At 32.0% G+C, this 24,857-nt stretch overlaps 3 protein-coding genes across 4 annotated transcripts in view; 1 reads left to right on the forward strand and 2 right to left on the reverse strand.

Annotated features, from left to right (window-relative positions):
* The first annotated feature begins 1,424 nt into the window (after positions 1-1,424).
* The window catches only part of LOC139496286 (cytochrome P450 3A24-like), a 69,523-nt gene continuing 46,090 nt past the window's right edge, over positions 1,425-24,857 (forward strand). For both annotated transcript variants that reach the window (XM_071284788.1, XM_071284790.1), the window contains exon 1: positions 1,425-1,473. The gene's annotated coding sequence lies outside the window, so the exon portion shown is untranslated. The remainder of the gene's footprint in view (positions 1,474-24,857) is intronic.
* On the reverse strand, positions 8,835-12,862 carry LOC139496285 (uncharacterized). Its single transcript, XM_071284787.1, has 4 exons — positions 12,775-12,862; positions 12,310-12,478; positions 11,777-11,872; positions 8,835-11,195 (listed from the first exon to the last, which is right to left on the reverse strand). The coding sequence occupies exons 1-4, from the start codon at positions 12,781-12,783 to the stop codon at positions 10,621-10,623; spliced, it is 849 nt and encodes a 282-aa protein (XP_071140888.1). The 5' UTR covers positions 12,784-12,862; the 3' UTR covers positions 8,835-10,620.
* LOC139496284 (uncharacterized) lies at positions 12,775-23,403 on the reverse strand. Its single transcript, XM_071284786.1, has 9 exons — positions 22,892-23,403; positions 19,447-19,565; positions 18,040-18,111; positions 16,969-17,400; positions 15,923-16,229; positions 15,299-15,492; positions 14,635-14,838; positions 13,210-13,692; positions 12,775-12,869 (listed from the first exon to the last, which is right to left on the reverse strand). The coding sequence occupies exons 1-8, from the start codon at positions 23,232-23,234 to the stop codon at positions 13,366-13,368; spliced, it is 1,998 nt and encodes a 665-aa protein (XP_071140887.1). The 5' UTR covers positions 23,235-23,403; the 3' UTR covers positions 12,775-12,869; positions 13,210-13,365.

The raw sequence follows: 24,857 nt of genomic DNA on the forward strand, positions 1-24,857 counted from the left end.
ATGTTATCCTCTTTAGTAAAACTTCACAAATCTATATCCTTAACATGATGCACGTACCATAAAGACTTTCTAAAATGCAGTAAACACTGGATGCAAAACTTGCTACATGTACTTTAACTGTACCAAATAAAAAATCTTTTAATGTTTGCAAAGTGAAAATGAATGATGATGTGGATTTCCGGTTTGAAATATAGCAATCGAAATTAACCTGTTTAATGCTGGAATTACCGTCTGTAAGTTTTTTTGTTTGTTTCTTTTGGTTCCTGGAAACGACTATTTTAAAACAGACTATGAGTCTTTAACAGGACGTTTGCGTGGTTTTTAAACATAATCAAGGTCGGAATTGTCACACGTATTCAGTGAGGTTAACAAGTGGAATAATTCAAATTAGAACATTGTTTTGGATTTGAATCATCAATAATTGTTTACACTTTTAAACTATAACTAATCAAATGTGTAATAATTCAGTCAATTTTTGAAAGCTGATCTACGGCGATCGTGTCGGTTTTGCAAACTTTAAAGTCTTTCTTGTTTTGGTGGTGCGCAAACACATGGGCGTATTCATGATTGTTGAAAAAGTTGCAAAACACGATATTAAACGATGTCATGTTAATATTTATTTTTTTTAATTTCAAATTGAGAGGGACACACCTTGCAGCCTCCTGAATCCGCCGTTGTGTATTAATCATATCATGTTTTTGGCCACGGAATCATTTTGCCTAAACTAAAGCATACACAATGCAGTGAAGGATCCAGTCATTTTAAAAGGCCCATGTCTCAAATATACACATTCATTCTTAATTAAACAATAATGAAATAAAAGTATGCTGTAAATATAAATCAGTGCCATTATTTTTGCTATAGAATCATTTTGCCTTGAGCATACCCGATGAACTTCTATTATATAAATACAAATTTTATTTATTAGTTTAATTCTGATCCTGACTTCTTTAACATACATTGTCATTTTCTTTTTGCCAAGTTGCTCAGCTTGAGTGTCTTATGTTTTACTTAAAACTCCCGTCATGCCTTTTTTATATTAAGTTTCACCCTAGCCCCCCATATAATCAAATGGTAGCTTCCTTATTTTGATGCTGCCTTCATTTATTTTAGCATGACCTTTTTTTCCCCAACTGAACCATTTTCGAGTATACCGAATGACGTCCAGAACCACGTGTCTCAAATCTACACATTGTTGAAATAATATTAAAAACAAATAGTGACATGCTGTCTAATTTTATAAAAATCCAATATCAACATTTTACTCATTTCTAACGATAGATCACAGGTGTTTGTAAGCCCTGTAATGTGCCAAACATTATGTATCAATGGCGTGCATGGTACGAACTAACATCATATACCTGACGTGCTTTGAAATGTAATGTCATAACAAAAATCAATTTAAATTGTTTTATAAATTAATCGTTTACTAATAAATGAATACCGGAAGAAGGTACAAGGCTGTTGAAACTGGTAGGTGGATTCATTTTTTTGTTATTATTTTTTTTTTGTGTTTGAAAAATACTGTGGATTTATTTATTTTCGTGGGCACCAATTTTCGTGGATTGAGGAAAACTTGCTTATTCATGGATTTTAAATTTAGTGATTTTAGCAAAGTTTGCATACATTGAATAACATTTAGATTTTTCTTTCTTCTGTTGAACATATAAATTTGTGGTTTCCCTGTACCCACGAAATCCACATCCGACGAATATAAATAAATCAACAGTATTAGGATGGGACCGGAAATGTAACTTAATAGATCAGATGGATGAAAGGGGTGGGTGTAGTAAAAGTTTTATAAGACCAAGGTATTTACTTTTAAGCACGTTACTTTTCCGTTTGTTTGGGGCTTTCTGTTTAGGAATTTCCTCGGAGTACAGTATTTTTATGATTTTACTCTTTCCACGTATTATATTAAAAAATAAGGTATTGAAACATACATTCGCGTGCATTGTACATATAATATTAATTAAATGATATGAGCAAATCAGCCCTAATACGGATAAATAAGTGTTTTATGCAATACTGATGACATTGCCCTGTCGATATAAATCATGAGTAAATATTGCTTTCCGGAAAAGTTCATTACGGAACGTTCACTGTTTACGCCTTACTTAACTTTGGACGTATCGTTTTCATTAGATATGAATCACCGACCGTGCAAGGGCTGTAAAATTTGAATAATGTTCCGTGTTTTGCAACGATTTGAAACGGCCTATTTTGAGAAAAACATTCGATTATTATAGAAGTTTAATTGCAAGGGTATTGATGGGTTCACTGTCGGAAATATTGTTCCTAGCTTGTTTAACTTTTCTGGATAAAATGAATTGACATAGAAAATATTAAAGTACTTAGAAGAGAAATCAGAAATTACATTATGCATTGTAAATGCGAAAAGACAAGTTCATACTATTCTATCTAAAGACTGTTACTAAGTGGCTGTTTCTGTATTGGCCCTGCTATAGATTATCGATCAGCTGTATTGGCCCTCGACTCTTCGAGTTCCGGGACCAATACTGCTAGCCTCATAGTCAATAACGCTATAATTATAGATCATTATATACAATATTGCAAATCTTTGTTCCCTACATAAAAGCAAACCTGTGTACTAACTAAAATGTGAGAAAAAGGGAATTTTTGGGAAATTGTAACATTCAAAGGACTATTGGGAACTCTAGACTCTAAAAATATTTGACCTGAAAATTTGAGGGGCGCATTCGGCGACTATTGTAACTTCAGTTATGTACCGATCGCTGAGTAAGGAAAACAATTAAAACATCTAGTGGACGGATCGCGGAAAAAACTTCATGAAAATGTTAGGTGTATGACACAAAGATTTACAGTACATGTAGTTTACGTTTGTCCATCATGTACACCTTTTATCGTGTTTTTCTCAAGACCAATATATTCCGTGCTTTTACTTCATGGTTGATTCTCATTTCGATATATTTTTCTGTTTACCGAATACATATGTGGCGGGGTGGAATTTTTACTTGTGTGTAAACATATTCAACATTTTGAAAACTTGATTTTCAACAAAGATGTTTACATTCAATTTCGGAAATGACACAATTCATTCTTGTGTGCTTCATTTTTGTATCATATATCCCTTTGTATGGGTATCGAATTGACACAATTTTCTCTAACATTTCTACATTGCCAGATCTAAAATTTGTGCAATTAAAAAAACCCACTATGATCTTCTAAAAAAATATATTCATTTGTCTTCGATGGCTACATAATCATCATAATGTATTTTATACTGCACTCGTTCTATTTGAGCAGTCAAAATCCGAAACGGGATAAAAGCTCGGCAGAGCCTCGTATTTCCCCGTTTCTAAGCCTCATCCTTATATCGTTGATATGTCAAGTCAATGCACTATTATTGTGTATTTATATAAATATTTCAACACTGAATTAAACACAGTCGTTCCCCTTTCCATTGGAAGCTTGTGAAATTTGTATGATTAGAAAATATCAAATCTATCAATCTTTTAAACGTTCTATAGGTATCTTTGTAGATATTTAAAACACTGTAAATTCACAAATTATTGCGTGCATTTATAAATACGATTTTCATTTTGCGATATTGAGAAAAATACTGTTTAATACATATAAAAAAATTCAAAATGCGAGGTTATATTATTGAGATTATAATCCTGGGGCATTTTTCGCAATAATAAAAACGTTGCAATAATTTCTGAATTTACAGTAACTTTCTTTCGTTTCGACGTCTTATCTTGATACTTAATGCAGAACTTATACAAATGTATGTGATGAGATTTATTACCACCAGATATTTTCGTATATCTCCATACAAACAACTAATTAGAATTAACGTGCAAGAATAATATCCCGTTAGTAATCTAATTGTAATACAATAATTCAACTCATAACAACACCAATTGCTCAATCAGACATAGATTCTTGTTTAACACTTTGACCTGTAGCCGGAATGTATGTATGTTCCTGTTGATGCCTCCGTTACTTGGAGCTCCTCTTGAAAGCTGCAAGGATACCGTGGTATCCAAGGACAATCCCTAACAAGAGTAATGCCGGCGTCACACATTGACGTATAGACCGGCGTGCACCAAACGTACAGAAAAAATTGACAAAGTCGGTATACGTTAGTTGCACGCCAGAGGAACGCTAAGCAATCGTTAAACGCAAGTTGCATAAGTTTGAAGTACGTCGAAATACAAAGGTATACGCTTGGTGAACGCTACAACTCGAGGAAATTTTTATGCAACATAAACATTTTCATCCAGCTCAAGCGTGTGTCTAGCGTATACCTGTATGCTACACGCACGTTATACATACTCTAAAAGCGCGTTTAACGCGCTACAGATAAGTTTAAGACACATTTAGGGCACGTTGTATATGTTTCGAGATCGTTCGACTTTAAATAAAACGTATGCGGGTGTGTTTCTAACACCCCATAATAGAACGTCCAAGATACGACCGGGACGCGTCTCAAATACGTTCAAGAAACTTTTTTCCTTCGTATAGTGCATTCCATCTACGTTAGACAATCGCCAGGCAGACGCAACCATACGTTTCTTGAACGCCCAATAAACGCTTAGGTACGCTTTTCGTACGCCCAATACACCCTGAAAGACAACTCGGCCCGAACAGACAAACCGAAGAGATATTTAGGATTAAACTCAAGGCCAATATCGGGAACCACTTCGACCACCACCAAGTACTCATTCTAGTTTAAACTCCGGTGTGGGTACCAGATCAGATGTGTGTGAGATAGTGACCATCACCTTTCCTATCATGTTCTGAAATTTCGAGCGCCCCCTAGTCAGGATAGACCTCAGGACCTACAGCACTGTACGCCATCGGTCTTAACCACCAGACCTTCAGCCCATATTTTCCTCTTAAAGCCTTGATATTTTAAAATACAAAAAGTACCGTTACAGACTCGGAATATTCGTCCAAATGTATTTTCATACTAATTTCATACTAATTAACATAAGTTTGTACCTATCAGAAAAAACACTGGTAGATAACACGAATCATTCAAGGTAAAGGTAATAACTGACTTGTTAAGATATGTTTCCTTAAGCTTAATAACTAGCATACCAATAGACAACTTTCGAGTTTGTTGAATCTTCGGCAATAACTTCGCTTCCGGTGAACATCGTTCGTGCGTTTAGGGGCATCGTCGTGATTAAGCACCTTCAGAACAAAACATTATTTCTAGTTATCCTGTATAATGACGACCACGAAGACGCTTAATGTACTGTAATTGTATATGGATACAGGCGATCCCCTCTATCTAGTAAATAGACGTATACAATAGACAACTTTCGAGTTCGTTTCAAATCCGTCAAAAACTTTGATTTTAGTAAACATCATTCGTGCGTTTAGGGGCGTCGTCACTTCCGTTCCTTTGTTGAGTGATTGGTGGAAAAAATGATAAATGATAATGCTATATTGCACAAATAATTCGGCAAATTAAATTCTTATAATTGATACTCAGCACTGCTATCATAAGGGAATTGTGATTAGGTACCTACGGCATAGATATTATTTGTAGGTTATTCTGCATAATGACGACCACTAAGACGCTTGGTGAATGTTATAACTCAAAAGTGATTTGTTGTAACGACAACAAAAGTTGCTAGTAGTATACAAAGCTTTCTTTAAACGGAGTGTCTATTCGTCCGGCTAGCCGGACGAATAGTTAAAAATCTCTATTCGTCCGGCCATCCGTCTGCGGATGCGCAAATCTTCAATATCAATAAAGTATCATGTGACGCGGAAAGTGTCCCGGATGAGGTGTCGGATAACACACGCGGTGTCGGATAACACACGCGCGTATGCAATGGACGTTTTGAGAATTGGAGATCGTGATTTATATTTAAAGATGTCATAGAGAATACCAGAGAGAATGTGATTGCTTTAAACAAATGTCTATAGGAGTGATTCCAGAACAATAGCGTATGCATGTTAACTGTGAGGAATAAGCCTGAAATTAAAGTGAAATTGATGATTTACCCAATTTACCTTATGGAGGCAAAACGCATTCGGAAAAAATATTATATCAATTAAACTTGCTTGGATGCATTATTTTCAAGTTATACTACAACGGAGATCTATGAACATACTGATATGCCGAGACTGGGAATAAGACACCAGGGTTGGGGGATCCCCCCTTTTTTTCGGTTGTATCTAAATATTTATTATATACATTTTTTTTCTAAAACAAATCTGATCGAAAACACAATGCTACTTTTCTCTAATTTCCTATGAATTAAAAATCGCCGACAAACTTCACAGAAACAACAAATTCAGGATCTTTTAGAATCATAGATGAAGCCAATAATGATTGGCCCGACTATTTACTTTACAGGAAATTCATATGCAGAACAACAAAAGAGAGAATCATTCCACCTCCCTCAGTACCCAAAAAAAAATGGAGGGATGGATGGCCATCTTTTTCAAGACAGACAAATAAGAAATATTACCGTTAAAAAAAATGTGAAAAGAGTCCAAATTTTATCATAAATTTGATTGTATGATGTATATTAAATAAAGCCATTGCATATTGATACACAAAACTATGACTGGAATCAATACAAATATTGGAATACAACAGACCATGCACATTAAACCACTATTTTTAAAGCCCTATTTATCAGAAAATATATGCGCACATAGAATATTAGAATAAAAAAGTCTGAATCAAATGTATAGTTTATTTCTTTTTTTTTTTAGAATGACTTCTTTTTTTATAAAAAGATGTTAGACAATATAAATTAAAACAACTCGTGCTTTATTAAAAACCTTCAAAACACGATGTTATATCTTCATCATTATATTTTTGGCCGGACAAATAGCGAAAAACCGTAAAAAATGCTATTTGTCCGGCTTGCCGGATGAATAGACATTTTTTACTATTTGTCCGGCTAGCCGGACGAATAGCCACTGCCTTCTTTAAACGGGAATATTAGTTATACTCTCATATTGAAATTGCATTGAAAGCCCATATATCAGTCCGTCCGCGGGTTAAACGTGCTTCGTAATGCAAATACAAAGCTTTTTAAAGAAGCTTTGTGAAAGTGACTACTACATGTATATACCATTACAGTTAAAACACAAGTAATCCTACGATTCCCTCTTATTTCGTTTGGTTTTAAATTAATGTTTTCAAATGTATTCTAACTGTTGTTTTACTAATGTTGCCTATTTGATTAAAACAACTGTATATGTAGCACGGTAGTATTTGCATTCCAGAATTAAGGTTGCTCTTCTGTGTACCCTACCTAAGTCAATGTATCTGAACAGTGTGATTGGACAGAAAATACAGTATCAACTGAACATACTTTCCCAAACTGAGGGATGAATCAGGTGTTAAAAAATATGAAATAATTTTACAGACAGATGAGATTTAAAAAAAAAATTGAATTCACTGCACGATAAAAGACCTAAAAGCACTAGTGGTCTTAGATTTTTTAAAATAGTAAACAAAGTAAACGGTCAAGATACACAATGAAATTCATTTCCGTATAGTAAAACGAAATTACTTCAGTTAACTGTGAATGTAGAACTTTTGTCACTGTTAGAAAGTGGTGAAAATTCTAAAAAGGCCACATTATCACTTATGGGTCAGGAAATACTACCGTGCCACCAATAGGTTTAGACAAAAAATAATCATTGTTCTGTATGCACGCTTTCGTGCAGTGTTTAACAACATTTTTGTGCAATTCATTGAAAGATTGTACTATTATCACCGCCATCTTGTTTATGTTGATTACAAAAAGTACTTTCGTCAATGTTGTTATTCAGGAAATGAATAGCGCCAAGTTTTGATTTGAAGTCAATTCATCATTCAGTCTGCTTTGTCGTTATAGTCTTCGGCGGGTATGTTGTATGTATAGCTGCTATGTAAAGATAAAAAAGAAAGAAAAAAGAAAGAAAATATTTGACAGCATTAAAACCGAAACCTTAATATGACTTAAAAATCGTCAACATTCCCTTATTAACATTACAAATCTGAAATTAATATATGCTCACATTATGGCTAAACTAAACTTTGAAGACTCAAGGATTGATTTGGTATAGTAAGATACCCTTTTTGTGCACCTAAGTTGCAATACCCTGATTCATTAATCCCCCATGTAGTTTAATTTTGATTGATTTTTATTAAACATTTAATTTATTGTTTTCACTTGGAATGTAAGTCAAAGTAACTGACAAACAGCATTCAAATGTTATATAAACCAAATTGTGCAATAATTATTTACCATATTAAGAGCAATTCTCTGTAACCACCAAAAAAATTCTAATAGGGTCTGGCACACATGGTCTCAGATTTTGATGAAACTTTAACATAATAGCCAGTACCTTACCTAAAGGCAATAACAGGCAAAAATTTTTTCAAAAATATCCCGGTTGCCATGGAAACCACATGGGTTGATTTTAGCCATAAAAGGTCATATTTTAACTCTTGAAAAAGTGAAAAAACGACATTTTGCACTGTTTAGTACTTTTTTCATGTATAACATAACCTTTTTTTCTTAATAACATTATATAAATGACCTCTAAGCTCTTTAAAATTCACATATGATTCCCATTCACAATTATCAATTATTCTGCTACCAGCTAGTAAAGATATGGTCAAATGGCAAATTTGGATTTCAGTAAAAAACGTGTAAATACAGGATGTTCAAGTGGTTTTTTTTCAAAAATGCAGCGTCTCCCAGTTAAAAGTGAGGTATATTTAGAAACCCCCTATTAAGGGCTTCCAAATTATAAAAAAAAATTAATGGGCCAATAATTACAAAAAATATGATAAATGAATGAAAAACACAAGATTTTCAAATTCTGTAAATTGTATTTTTCTACAAGTCAATAAAGATCCAAGTAAATTACATATTTACACAATACAAACATGGCATTAAATTCCTTACAATGTAACAAAATTAATCAGTAAATACTTTCAGTCCAGAAAAATATTTTTGCTTCATGAAATTTAATAAAAATGGTTGCTATGGTTACCGAATTTCCATAATTTTACATTTTTTTGTTGTTCTCAAAATGAGTATGTATTTTTTCATTTTTTGATATTCATATTTGTAATTTAACACAGAGAGAAGAAAGATCTGATTGTGCAAATTAGTTTTCAACTGATACAGATCAACAAAATTTGCTATTTATAAAATTGTGGCTAAAATGCTTGTCCATCTTAAATTTTTAAAATCAAGTAAAACACCTTCGAAGTACATGCAAATTTCATTATAATATTAATCTCATATTGGTACAATTAAGGTAATTTAGAAGATAACTGTATTGTATTTTAACCTTTTTATACATAAAACATAGATATTACTGTTGCAAATTGAGTTTACCTAGGCACATGTAGCACATGTAAACAATACAGCTATGTCCATTCTAATGCAATAGTCAATAAAAGTATTGTTTCTGTTTTTTTATTTGGACATAAAGTTGCTTAAACCAAAAATTCCACAAAGCATTGTTGACTTCTTTGGCACCTAACCTTCATAGCAACATCATGACATCATATGAATACTTCCAGTGTAAAACATTAACATTGAATGTTTTACAGCTTTGTTAATGCTTTAAATTAGGATATAAACTGATGAAAAGTAGTTTTAGGGAAACATTTTTTTAAATTTGCTTGTTTTTTTAGGAAAATATAATGTTCAATCCAATATGGCTGCTTCTTGCATCTGTTCAAGAAGAACCTTAGTTATCAGGTAGATTGTTGAATTTATGCAGAGTGGTAGCAAATAGAAATTCAATGATACAAACAAATTGCGTTAGAATAGTCATGTTAAAAATGCTAATTTGGTTCACTTAAAACTAAAATGCTAACAGTGCCAACATGTCTGCACTTTAAGAATAACATTAATTCAACAAGTATATCAAAGACATTGTACATGTATAACAAAACTTTCAAGCAATTATCATAAGTAAGTTAAAACTGCTATGGTTACAGAAATATCACCTAATCAAGTTTGTACATATTGACAAAAAGAAAAGATGAACCAGTATTCAAATGAATAGTTCATACATTCAAATGTGCAACAAATAAAATATCAAAACAAACATCAGCATCTTTACATTTCACAAATTTCACAAAAACATGTAGCATTATGTTTGGAAAGTCAGATATATCATGATTATATGGCCATATGTTGTTAGGATAATTGGTTCAGAGATTTCAGATCAAAAATGGGATAACTTTAATTTAAATTGCAATACGTATCATGTTTCACTATGTTCAAATTTAATCTTAAATATAACAGAACTTCAGAAGTGTAAGCTTATTTAATTTAGTGCATTTTAAAACTAGGTACTAAACTTATCATATAAATTTCTCTGTACTCTTTATTCATAGCTTATTTTTTTCTAATTTGTATTGAAGTCTTTTAAGTGTTTGTCTTTCCCTTAAATTAAACAGCAATTTATGATCCCCACTTAGACTTGTATTGTGTCTGAAGACTTTTGTCTTAAATGATGTGTTTTAAACCTGTTCTGTTGTGACAGAACAAAATTTTGGAAAGGTTTTTTTATTGCTGCTGACGGATATCAAGTGATGGCAAAATCAAATTTATTTTAGTATAAAATATCAATAGCACTTGTTTAGTCTTCGATTGTCTCTAAAATCTCTGTTTTCAGTTGTGATCTGACAATTTCAGACTTAGCAGATTTATAGTCATTCTTATCTGTTTTTCTCTGTTGTTGTGCCAATCTAGAAAAAAAACCACTTATCTGCTGGGCAGTTAAGAACTCATCTTTCTTAAACATATATGCACCAGATCTCATATGTTCTGCAGCTGTATAAGGGTCTATTTTGGAGCCAGATTTTTCCCCTTGGTTAAATAAATCTGTCATAAATTCCTTCTGTTTGACACTAAAGAAAATCTTTTTCTTTTTCATTTTCAATGCCCATCCCATTTCTTTGACACTCAAACCTGGAATAGATGCATTTTGTAGTAAGGCAGCTTGCATATCAGGACAATGCTGTACATTATTGGAAAGCTTTTGGGCATACAGTACTTTTGCCTGATCTTTTAATGGGCCTTTCTCCAGCTTGTATTCACAGCTGCCTTGAAGGAGGTGTTGATCAAGACTGATTCGGTTCTTGAACTCCCTAATGCAGCCATCCATGGGACAAATAAATGTCTGCTTTTGCTGTTTTGAAACCTGTTCTGTTCCTAAAAAGAGGATAAATAAAATAAAATATGTTTCAAAAAAAAAAACACAGTAAAATTCAAATTTACTACATGTAACCATGCGCAGTTCCAATTGGGCCATTCTCATCAGAAGATTTTTGAAAAAGATTATGCCAGAAGTGGACCAGGAACATAAAAAGGACAAAAATACTAATTATATAATTATGATCATTATCTACCAAGTGTGCTTAAGTTTGGATATGTTCCTTACGTCGTAACTACAATCCACTTCCCTTTCATGAATGTGGTGTACCGAATCAGACAATTTAACGGATTTGTTATCACATAAGCAACAGGACGGGTGCCACATGTGGAGCAGAATCTGCTTACCCTGCCAGAGCACCTGATATCACCCCTAGTTTTTGGTGGGGTTTGTGTTGTTTATTCTTTAGTTTTCTATCTTGTGTCATGTGTACTATTATTGTCTATATGTCTTTTTCATTTTTAGCCATGGCATTGTCAGTTCATTTTCGATTTATGAGTTTGACTGTTTCTTTGGTATCTTTCATCCCTGAGCCTCTTTGGTACACGACAGTTAGTAAATGAAATAATTATAAAATTACCTTCAGTAATGAGATCGGTTAAAGACATCTCTGTCCAGTCATTAAGTACCTTTAACTGCACAGAATTCTTTGATAATTTTAAAGTCACAAGCTTTCCTGAAATGAAAATTGAATTTATTTTTATGACACTATGATATAAAATTACCTGAAGTTTTATAGCATACATTCTAGTCTAGGAATTTGTGGCCTTTTTTTTTTTTTATCAAAAGGCTCTATTTATTATCTGATTATCTGGCTGACATTAGATGGTGGGCATTCTAAGTACAAAATAAAGTATGCAATAAAATTGAGAATGGAAATGGGGAATGTGTCAAAGAGACAACAACCCGACCATAGAAAAAAAAAACAGCACAAGGTCACCAACAGGTCTTCACTGTAGCGAGAAATTCCTGCACCCGGAGGCGTCCTTCAGCTGGCCCCTAAACAAATATATACTAGCTCAGTATATTATTTTCAGTGGTCTGTTATAAATAAAACAATATGTTATTTGTAATCTTTTTTTTCTTTCTTTAGGTTGAATATAAAAGTAATACTTTCACCAATATTGTATGCCTGCCACATCCTCAAATGACTATTCTCAAATCTAAAGTTGTAAAAACTTGTAATATTGGTGATGGTATCTTTATTCTTGGTGACATCTAAATCATGGATTGTGTCCACAACCTTCACCCTGTAAGGTTGTCCTGGTACTTTATCAAGTGCCTACAAAAGATTGGATACTAAATGAATTCAATAGAAACAATATAAAACAAGACCTGCTGTGATATCCCTGATTTTTAATAGGTACCCATCAAGATTCAAAGATTAGGTGTATAAAGCATAAATATGAATATTATTGAAATCACTTAAGGCAACTGTATTGCAGATCCACATAATAATACATTTTTAATTAATTCCAGGAAAACATGCATTTTTAAACTTGCAAATTCTTGAAAATTTCAGTGAATAGAAGAATGTTCTTTCACAAACTTGTAAGGTTTTACAAAAGAAAAACAAACCTTTTTCATATCATAGGCTGTTGTTACATCTCTGCCTTCATTGATGTATCTTTTAATTGCAAACTTGGCATGAGCTGCCTTCCTGTCACAAGGACCTGTAATAGTAATTTTAAGACTTTAATGTACTTTCTTTTTTTACTTAATGTATTTTATTCGTAAGGTTTAATTAAGTTAGATTTTCTTATGTGTCATAGGGCTGTGTTATTACAAACAACCTCTTAGGAGCATGTATCATTCACCTCACTCCGGGCATCTATGCATATTACCAATTTCTAGTTGCAAGGGTCATAGTCAAATCAAAAGATTAGTTCAATTTTAAAAAGAGGACATCCTAAGAGCCACAATAAACAAGTTTAGTTCCAATTAGCAACTTAGTTTCATAAAAGATTTTTGAAAATCATCCCTTCTCTTAGATTAAATATTTTTTTAAATTACCTTTTCCATTTTGAGCTTCGCTGAAGTTGTATGTGGAGAGTTTGGAACCTATTTCATGAGGTAAAGTTGATAATGTCAAAGTGCTCTTGTAACAACCAGCATTATCACTGAAGATAGATATTTCTTTTAAATTGGGAATAGCTGCCTCTAAATCTTTTACAACATCACAAATAACTGCAGTATAGTTGTTGGTGCATCCTGTGAAGTTTGATTGTTAAATATGTGAATATGAGAAAAGCTGCACATCTTTGTTTCCAGTTTTACCAATGATACTGACACATGCCAGTTAATTCCCCTTTTAGCGAACCAATCCATTTGGCCCTCCCGATATCTTCTTGGCAAAAATTTCATTGCCCAATCACAAGTAATGATGACATCATTAACATTCATTTCTTTAGCTATATCTGTTCTGGCAAGTTCTTGATTTTTAGACCTTAACAGATGTTTTTGTAGTTCTTTAATTCCTTCAACAGCCTTCTCAACCTAAAATAATTGAAAATTTGTTTTAAAATGGTAAAGTAATAATATCAAGCAAGTAAATAACTGTTGGCATGGAAACAACAGACAAATAAAGAATAACAATACATTGTCTCGAAATATCAATGTTATTTGTACAAGGCATAGAAACAGGTAGAAAGCAAGGCTGTGTCGAGCATTTCTACCTGTTTCAAGCCGAGTACAAATAACTTTTATATTTCGAGACAATGTATGGTTATTCTTTATATACTGCAGCTCTTATAACTGTTCTAAATGAAGTATTTAGGGTAAAAATCATTGTTTTTTTAATTTGGAGTGGACGACATTAAATTTTTTCAAACCTGTGTCATAAATAAAACTGTATGGAACGGCATTGTCAACGTCATAAACAAGGTGATATACGGTCAGTGACTGTATGTACAGTAAATGCAATTTGACTGCTCAAATAGCACAGCTGTAGTATATATTATTATAACATTTTCTTAAAATTTGTAATTTGTTGTCATTAATAAATGAAATTCATATTACTACTACAGGGTCTTTCTTAATGAAAAAGTCCATGCACTGCCCTGAAATTCGTATGTAAACTATGTTCATAGAATATCCCTAAAGTTTGCCAAATTTGAGTGTAGTTTTTACTGGTTTGGATAAATATTTGCCATTTTTCTTAAATAAGTAATATTTTGATTCTCAATCATTTGGGAAATATTGATGATTATTTTTAAATATATGAGATGGATTGATACGCAGGTAGGACAGAGGCCTGGTATTTCTATGCCAACACACAAAGCATGGCAGAAGGGACAAACATGGAACTAATCTTGAAATTTTTTAAACAGTTTTCAGGTATTGATGTTGATTTTGATTTATTTTCCTTTCCTGCTGTTAAACTTTGTTCATAAATAACTTAGCATAACATATGGTTTTAAAAAAAAAATTGAATTTTACCTTAAACATTATCGCATCTTTGTTAACCATCTCCTTACTTTCTGCCACACTAATCACCTTCTCTAAAACTTCTTTAATTTCTAAGCAACTTTTGCATCGTTGGTCATGCGAATGGGAACATGCAAGCTGTAACTGATTCCCTGGAATGCTGAGACCATAAGCCATGCAGTGGTCTTGAATATTTGTTTGTCTAGCCAAATGTACCTATAGATTATTGAAAATAAGGTATTAAAACATGAGTCAAATGAGAGCCCGAAATCACCTGTAATTTCAATTTTAACTAAGGATTTTCTCTATTTTGTTCTAACCACTCTAGTTATTAGATAGATGTATAAGTCAAAACCTGCATTTTACCCCTATGTTCTAATTTAAGCCACCATCTCCATGTTTTTGATTGGTCAAAACTTTTATTAACTAGATACCCTATAAAGAAACATTCAGATTAAATCCAGATGATTTTGGCAAAGTAGTTTCATAGAGGAAGATTTTTGAAAAAGTAATAAACTTTCACAAAAAAGGTACAAAATTGTGATTTCAAGGACAGCTACTTCTTAGGGGGTCAATTGATAATGTTGATCATCTACCTAATTGAAGATTTTATATTTTTATTTCTTACACACTTAGTCTGGTTCATATATGTGGCATTATGCAAAAGGGCAATTACCTTAAAGTCTGCTTTCAGGTATCTCTTTGATTCTATCAATTGCTTTTTTAATTCTTCTTCTTTCCAGGTGTCTAAAAATTCCTCTAAAATTTGGAATGCACGGGATCCTTCCATAACATAGTTATCAAGGCCCTCAACACTTGTTCGAACAGAGGCAGCACATTCTGTAAGAATCCTATAAAGAGTGCTTTTACCTATTAAAAAAAGCATGAGAGACAACTTTACAAATCATCAAGTTTATATTCTGGAGTACAAATACTTAAAACATAATAAGCTAAATTATATAATTAAACCAATGCATTTGATGGGAGATTAAATTATATCCTGAAAAATTTACTGGTTGCTGATTTCTAACAGCCATCATTTTGAACTTAGTACTTTACACAAAAATGTGATATTCTTCGTTACCTCTGACTTTTTTTTAGGTTAATTTCATATAGAGCAGTCCATATTTAACATATTGACCTGGTAAAAATCCATGATTGATAAATTAACATGCATATATATCTTAAAATGACCCTTCATGACTGCCAAGATGAAGAACAGGAATAAAACCATGTTCATTGATAATTTGTATTTTGTAGAAATTTGAAAATCTTCCATTTTTATGATATAATTATTTACCAAGGGGAGAAATGTTATCTTCTTCACATAGCTGATAGTACTGGTTTATCAATGCGCTGGATGATAAACTTCTAATTACATTTGGAATGGTTACTACTTCGCCTGTTTCTAGTTTCAGTGTCTTTTGGCCATACGGTAAATCTTTAATCACATGACTAGATGTAACAAAGTCTATAAAGTGTTCTAAGCTATCAATGTTGATCTTCACTCTTTTTTCTGCGAGTTCTTTAACTGGTAGACCAACCCCAACATTTGCAGTATGCTTTTTGGCTTCATAATACCTCCAAGCAGTCAAACCAGGTATAAACTATAATATAAAAGTACATTGATATCAATCATGATTGATATGTGTGCCTATTACATAGAAACATGGAATACTTAACCATTGGTTATGATATGTTCTCTGATTTATCATAACTGAATATTTAAACCAAATATCAATTAATTGAAATAATCAAATGGTTATTATAGGATTAAACAGATTTTTCCAGAGGTGATTGATGTGTAAACCGGGGCAATTAACTCACAAACTGAATAAAAGTCTGAAGGACTTTTATGTTTCAGACTTTTAGGTTGAGTTTGTGAGTAAGAGTTACTTATTTTATTTAATTTTTTTTGTTTTTACATTTTTGAAGCTTTAATAGTGCATTTATTATATTTCTTGTTTTGTTATATATGCATTAGAATAGAAACAAATGACATGCATATGTTTTTAATCTCAATTTGCTCAATATCCAAGTATCCCTGCACGGAGGTGTATCACACATGAATAGATTACGAAAGTAGTTTCGGAAACATAACTTTAGTTGATTTCTCTATTATTCCATCAATTGTAGTAAGAAGAATAAGAATGTGACATTATAGAAGATAAAGAGATAGGTTAAATTCATTCTTTCATTTAAATTGTCTTGATCAAGACTGGACCATAAGATCATGAAGGTATTTGTATTGTTTTCAAATTCATAAATAATGATTAAATATATATAAAACAAATTCAGAGAGAGTGATCAAAAACCTGAATTTAGTAGTCAACTAAGGTTAATTACATTCTGTGCTTCTTCAAAAGACATCCTTTCAACAATTATGGAGAGCACCTGTCTTCTAAATTGCCAGCTTCCAGCATTCAGGTAAATATCCTTCATTATTTGGTTGCATGGCCCCTGTTGCTCTTCTTCTTGCTGTTGAACAGAGTTAAACAAAAAATTGCCGTCATTGGGGGAAATGGTCTCAGCTACTGCATTAAAACACTGCCTTGTTTTGTCCATGTATCTCCTTACAGTTCTTTTACTTGATTCCGAGAGCAGATTGGTTAATCTCTTGACAGGACTGACATTACAAATGGAGAGGAAATTATTCAAACTTTCAAGTCTTGAAAATTGAACAACAGAGGCATCAGACGCCTGACTTAATGTCATTTCTGTTTCAGACGTTTGACTTTGAGAATTTGTCTCTACTTGTTCTAAAATTTGAGAAGAAATCTGAAAAGAAATTAAAGATATATTTAAACATGTGTAATGATTATTTTTTAAAACATTATGTTTGTTCATGTAAATCTTAGTTAACTAGGAAAGAAGAGAATGTAAGCGTCACAGAGCATCATAAAAAACTAGGAACCATTGTGAAAATACTGAAATTATTTCATTGTATAATGTCATAATTTTCATGATTTGGAGCCATCTACCTATGATTTGATGGACACATATATATGTGTACTGGCTCCGCTAACAAAAATTTGCTAGTAAACTCAATTTGAAAACATCAAATCCATGATTGATGGCTCCAAATCTTTGAATTCAATACAGCCAAGGCTCCGTGTTGAAGGCCGTACTTTAACCTATAATGGTTTACTTTTTAAATTGTTATTTGGATGGAGAGTCGTCTCATTGGCAATCACACCACATCTTCCTATATCTATCTCATAATTTGATATCTTGATAATCTTTTATCTTCTAAAGTTTATGAGATATCTTATAAACTTTTCTATATCAAATATCTCATGAAATATATAAAATATATTATACAAGATATCTTAAATATTTTTACAAGATATCTTATAATGTCAAGTTTATGAGATATCTTATAAATTTTATAAAACAATTTTATATAGTAATTCTTACCCTCTTTCTTTTAGGCGGTGGTATTTCTGCTTCTGCAATCTTGTTTTTTGTTTTTGTCTCCATAGTGTTCATCTAAATTAAAAGAATTTTTAAGAATATTTTAAACAAGACACTAATTGAAATTGAAACAATAATTAATTCTGGGATACACAACAACAAAAAAACAAAACATAAAACAACCTGTATCTTAGAGGCCTTAGTAATACATCCATGGATGGGTTAGGGTTCAGCTGAGGTATGTTTTCTACACAAAATGATTTAGATATTTACAATCACCCTCAATCATGCATGTGCAGAAGTGGTTATGCAGACTAATTTGGAACTTTAAAGTTTTGATATTTTTTAATTTAAAGACTTTCTTATTCAAGGAGAATCCCATACATACATGACATAAACAATAAACTCACTATTGACTATTGAGTATATATGTGTACAGGGGATTATGTATATATATATATATATATATATACATGTATAATATGAATAGACATACAAAAATAAAGCATCGCTTCAGGTTAAAGTTTTTGGTCAAGGTAGTTTTTGAAGAAGTTGAAGTCCAATCAACTTGAAACTTAGTACACATGTTCCCCATGATATGATCTTTATAATTTTAATGCCAAATTATAGTTTTGACCCCAATTTCATGGTCCACTGAACATAAAAAATGATATTGCAAAGTTCCTGCCTATTTTTGGGGTGGAACGCTAACATGTTTAACCCTGCCACATTATCTATGTATGTGCCTGTTCCAAGCCAGGAGCCTGTAATTCAGTGTTTGTTTATGTGTTACATATTTTTTTTCTTGTTCATTTTTTTACATAAATAAGGCCGTTAGTTTTCTCGTTTGAATTGTTTTACATTGTCTTATCGGGGCCTTTTATAGCTGACTATATGCGGTATGGGCTTTGCTCATTTTTGAAGGCCGTACAGTGACCTATAATTGTTTATGTTTGTGTCATTTTGGTCTTTTGTGGATAGTTGTCTCATTGGCAATCATACCACATCTTCTTTTATTTGCTTACAGAAATTGATATATTTTGTAATTGAGCTGCTATTATATTGCATGATGATGAATTGTAGATTATCTTGAAGTTCATTCACTTCACTGTTTATTGTTGAAATAACCGCCCCTTGGATAAAAAAAACAGTTTCCTTTATATATTTACTTGTACTTAATGGTTTTAGATAATCTGCTGATACTTTGTATGTAATTCTGCTATGAAGAATTAAAGATCAAGTTCTGATTTCAATCTGCATTGCTGGTCACTTTATTTGAAACTATAACATGATGTACAGATGTACATTTGTAAGGAAGAATCAACCCGCCTAAGTTTCAATTCTGGAAAATGATTGACTATTGACAACTCAGGGTCTTCAAATAATGTAGTGTTATCATTCAAATTTTACCTGCAAATGTGTCTGCTCTTCTGCAGTTACAGTTTCAAGGTTGTCAAAACACGGACCACTATAATTCATGTAATTTGTGGGAGCCTTGATGATTTGTTCACGACAAAGTCTACAAATTGCTGAAAATAAATAAACATCATTAACATGATAAACACTGAAATCACATTTATATACATGTCATATATAAAAGTTCAATTGTGTTGGATATGAGAGAAAAATATCGACCGAAGTGTCATTTTTACAGCATGCATACAAACCCTCTGTTCTTTTACAGTACAACTACAATACAAAAAGGATTGACAGAAAAACAATGTGACTAGACTTCAATGGCCTTCTATAACAACAGAAGGAATCCATGACAAATCGCCCTACGCCTTATCGCCCTAAGCCTTATCGCCCCACACCTTATCGCCCTACGCCTTATCGCCCCACTTTTCAATATCTTGCCCCACCATCTAAAAATTTTTCCAACTTTATTTTTATCTTAGTCGGGCAAGTTAGTAGCTACCTAAAATTATATATAAATCTAGAATTAACTTTTTTCATTAGTTTAAACATATTTATTTATAGTGGATTGGGAAACAAGTTTTGCAACTAAAAAAAAAACTTTTTTCATTAACAATTAAATGAAATAGAAATTAGCCCTTTTCACAAGTGGGGCGATTGGTTACGCTTGAGCTTCCAATAGAAATATTCAAAATGTGAGATTTTTTTTTTTTTATTAAAATAAATCTTATTCAAAAATTTATCATAGTAAATTTCTTGAGTTTTCTATGTTGTGTTGTGTGAACTATTGTTGTTTGTCTGTCTTTTTCATTTTAACCATGGCGTTTTATGGTTTATTTTCAATTCATGAGTTTGACTGTCCCTCTGATATTTTTTGTCCCTTTTTGATAGCACCAGCCCCCAATTGGCCTTATTAGGCTATGCTTACTAGCCTCCTGTTTTATAATTTAATGTCATTCAATTTGATTCAATCCAGAAATTATGGCAAGAAATGAAAAATAAACAGCTGTGCCATGAGCGCATGATACGCCCGACGTCTTGTGTGGAAGTTTTAAGCAATAACCATTTATTGTTTTTGAGACACGGCGGGACATGTGAACCCCCCCCCCCCCCTGTTTTTTTTTACAAATATCACTAAAATAAAATTTTGAATGAAACCAAAAAGTATACAGATCTTTAAATTAGTATAACAAAGAAGTGTTAACAGTTTCAAGCAATAATCATAAATTGTTTTTGAGATACGGCGCGACATGTAAAAAAAAAACCTCCCCTTATTTATAAAATACTCAATAACTCAAAAATGAAATTTTGAGTCATCACCAAAAAGTATACAGATCTTTAGATTAATATAACAAAGAAGTGTGTAAAGTTTTAAGCAATAATCATAAATCGTTTTGAGATACAGCACGACATGTAAAAAAAACCTCCCCCTTTTTTTACAAAAACTCAATAACTCAAAAATGAAATTTTGAATCATCACCAAAAAGTATACAGATCTTTAGATTAATATAACAAAGAAGTGTGTAAAGTTTTAAGCAATAATCAAAAATCGTTTTTGAGATACGGCGCGACATGTAAAAAAACCCTCCCCCTTTTTTATAAAATACTCAAAAACTCAAAAATGAAATTTGAATCAACACCAAAAAGTATACAGATATTAAGATTAATATAACTAAGAAGTGTGTAAAGTTTTAAGCAATAATCAAGAAACGTTTTTGAGATACGGTGCGACATGTGAAAAAAAACACACCCCTGTTTTAGTTACAAAGTGCCGTAACTCAAAAAGTTTAAATCTTATTTTCACCAAAAAGTATACAGATCATTTGACCATCATAAGAAACAACTACATAAAGTTTCATGAAATTTGGATAAGTCGTTCTCAAGTTACGGTGCGACATGTTTACGCCGGACAGACACCGGACATTTGTATACCATAATACGTCCTGTCAAAATTTTGACGGGCGTATAATAAACCATTACCCCATAGATTTTAATATCTGAAATATCAAAAATTTAGCTATTGAAAAAAAAAGTTCAATGTCGATTTTATTTGTACGACATCCATAACACGCTTTTTGTAGAGACGCTCCTGGCTAGCTTTTAAATAATATTAAGTATAATTATTGATATTATGAAATAATGGAATATGCAATATTTGTTTTAGATGAGATCAAATTAAAAGGCTTTACAAACAAGTGTTTAACCCCGCCACATTATTCTTGTATGTGCCTGTCCCAAGTCAGGAGCCTGTAATTCAGTGATTGTCCTTTGTTTATGTGTTACATATATTTGTTTTTCGTTCATTTTTTACATAAATAGGGCTGTTAGTTTTCTTGTTGAATTGTTTTACATTGTCTTATTGGGGCCTTTTATAGCTGACTATGCTGTATGGGCTTTGTTCATTGTTGAAGGCTGTACAGTTACCTATAGTTGTCAATGTTTGTATCTTTTTGGTCTTTTGTGGAAAGTTGTCTCATTGGCAATCATACATTGTACCACATCTCCTTTTTATAAGAACAAAATAAGAACATTTCTTGTTCATATCATGAAATAGATTGTCATATAACATATTATTAATTTAAATAAATTTATTCATCATACATAGCACTTAATTTTCATTTTAACCTATATATGAAGACCTGAATATTCTATCCTACACAGGTACATGTATACATGTATAGTCCATCAAGTAATTCCAAAAACTTCTGATTTTAAACTTTAAAAAAGGGGGTAAAAGGTTATTTTTGTGTAACTTGTTTTGCCACTTTTTATTTTTATACGTGCAGCTGTGAAAAAGGTTTGTTTTTCACCGTGTTTGTTGAAATCTATAAAAAGATAAATGTGCAAGAAATTTTTGATGTACGTTCATCATGAAATTGAATTTTTTATTTCGAGTTTTTCTGTGCAGATACCCTCTTTATTCCCCTCTTTAAACATAATTTTCATATTTACTCTTGGACAGGACAATTATTTTCATGTTTTTCTTCATGTAATCTATGATTATAATCCTATAATATATAGACTCTCTATAATATATAGCAGTAAGTGTTGTGGGGAAGAAACTTGGAAACAGATTCTTTTTTATAAATGGCTGCCAGAAAACCAATTATTTAACTGGGAACAGGGAGGCGATCATGTTTTTTTTTGTCTCTGAAAAACAGATTTTGATTCTGAAGTGTGGGGAAAAATTATACTCTGGTCAGTGAAGGAAGAAAAAAGTATTCTGAGAGAGGGTTATAGCCATATTAGAAAAAAATGAGGTTACTTTTATATCTGGTAGAAGTGTGTTTTAGGAAGCGGCATGCCAATATTTTGTACAAATTTCTTTTCTTTTTTTCATTCCCTTGCTGACCAGATTATTTTTTTCTCTCACATTTGTAATCAAAGTTATTATTTCATTTTGTTGATTCAATTAGTGATGACTATAGTATATACTAACGTGTCCCAACAGGAATAAAAACACCTGTATTCCTGGCAATAGTGGTATGCATCTCCACACCGATATGGCGGTCACCAGCTTTTGAGGAGGTGTGGCAGCAAATCAATGGATTGATTGCAAAAATACCACATGTCTGCCTTTTTCTTCTTCTTTTCAAATTCTCCGCACATATTTCTTTGTGTGTTTGGCAAATTGTTAGCTTGTCTGTGTAACCAGATTGCAACAAGGTCAAAGAACACTCGGACAAAATACATATTTTTTCTTGGTTGGATAAGGATTTCAGTGAAATAATAACATCATTACAAGTATTATTCTGCTTCAAATAGTCATTCAAAGTACACATAGTTATATCTACCCATCAGACAATATTTCAAAGGCAATTTGTGATTTTCCCTCCATTTAACTTTCTATTGTTGTAAGCCTGCTACAAAAGAGCTCCTCAAAGGGAGGTAATTTGGTGGGCCCAATAACCAAAAATATGACAACAAACCACTCATTTTTTACCATAGTTACAATGAAATTTTTTAGTAGGGATGCATTTGCCCATAAAAGTTTCTTTTATTTATTATTAACATTATATTGCTCAATTAAAATATATTGATGATTGACTGTGAAATGGCTGGCTTTTCTTGAAATTTGAAAATAAAAATAGCTGATGAAGACTTCTTTCTTGAGGGAAAATCAAGTAGAAATTAATGTTTTCTCATTTTTTGCCAGAATTTTTCTTTATTCCATAATAAATTGTAGTAGATATTGATAGTGAGCTGCTTTTTTGTGTCCAACATGTAAACAGCAACAGTAATTTCTGCAAATTGGATCTCAGGTCATTAGTCCACATTTTGACATGTTCAGACTCTGTTACCATGGAAACGACAAAACATATAATTTTTGTGTAACATAATTTTTTTCTCATTTTAGTCTACTAAACACAATAACATCAAATTTGGGGCATTTTGGTCTGGTGTGTGCCATTGGATTTTGGTGGTTACAGAGAATTGCTCTTAACATTGAATATTATGGTTTTAATCATTTAATTTAATTTTAATCAACATTTGTATTTTTTTTTAAAAACCCACATTTAAATTGTTTTATATCAAAACACCCTCATTTAAATTGTTTTATATCAAAACACCCACATTTAAATTATCTTATACATTAGATTTCATAGCCATATTTGCATTTGTAAAAATATTTAGATACCCAAATTTTCAATTATTTTACATGCCCAACTATCATATTTCATAAGAAGTGTAACTTGAAACTACAGTCTATTATGTAAAGAGAAAAACTCAGAACTGTCAAGTAAATGTAAGACACTATTCAAAATGTTCAGAATATGTCAAGCCATACTGAGAAAAAATATGAATGTCGAGAATACGTCGAGAAATTTCAAGACAGTATTCCAATGTTAAGAACTTGTCAAGAAATTTTAAGACAATATTCAGAATGTTGACTTTTGTAGTGTATACATCCCTTACATTCCAATATTCGAATCTGAGAGTTCCTGATTAGGTCAAATCATGAAAAGAGCTTCGTATGCATGGTATTGTATAAAGTCTTGTTTTATTAACAGTGGGATTACTGATTTTCTTGTAAACTTGCTTTTAAATGAAACCTCAAACTTTTTTTTTTAGGTTCAATTTAATCAAACATAAATTAGTAGTCTATTTACGTTTCCAAGGTGGATTATAAACTGCACGACATATTTTCTAATAACTTTTGTCACTATAATCAAATGACTCTACCTTTCGATTATATCGCAAACCGGATAGTCATTTCGATGAAAATTACTATAAAACGTGTCACGGTACTTTTCTATCCCAAATTCATGTATTTGGTTTTGATGTTATATTTGTCATTCTCATCGGATTTTGTCTAACGCTTAGTCCGTTTCTATGTATGTTACATTTTAATGTTGTGTCGTTGTTCTCCTCTTATATTTAATGCGTTTCCCTCAGTTTTAGTT

Source organism: Mytilus edulis, chromosome 11 (assembly GCF_963676685.1).
Source record: "Mytilus edulis chromosome 11, xbMytEdul2.2, whole genome shotgun sequence".
Classification (NCBI taxonomy): domain Eukaryota; kingdom Metazoa; phylum Mollusca; class Bivalvia; order Mytilida; family Mytilidae; genus Mytilus; species Mytilus edulis.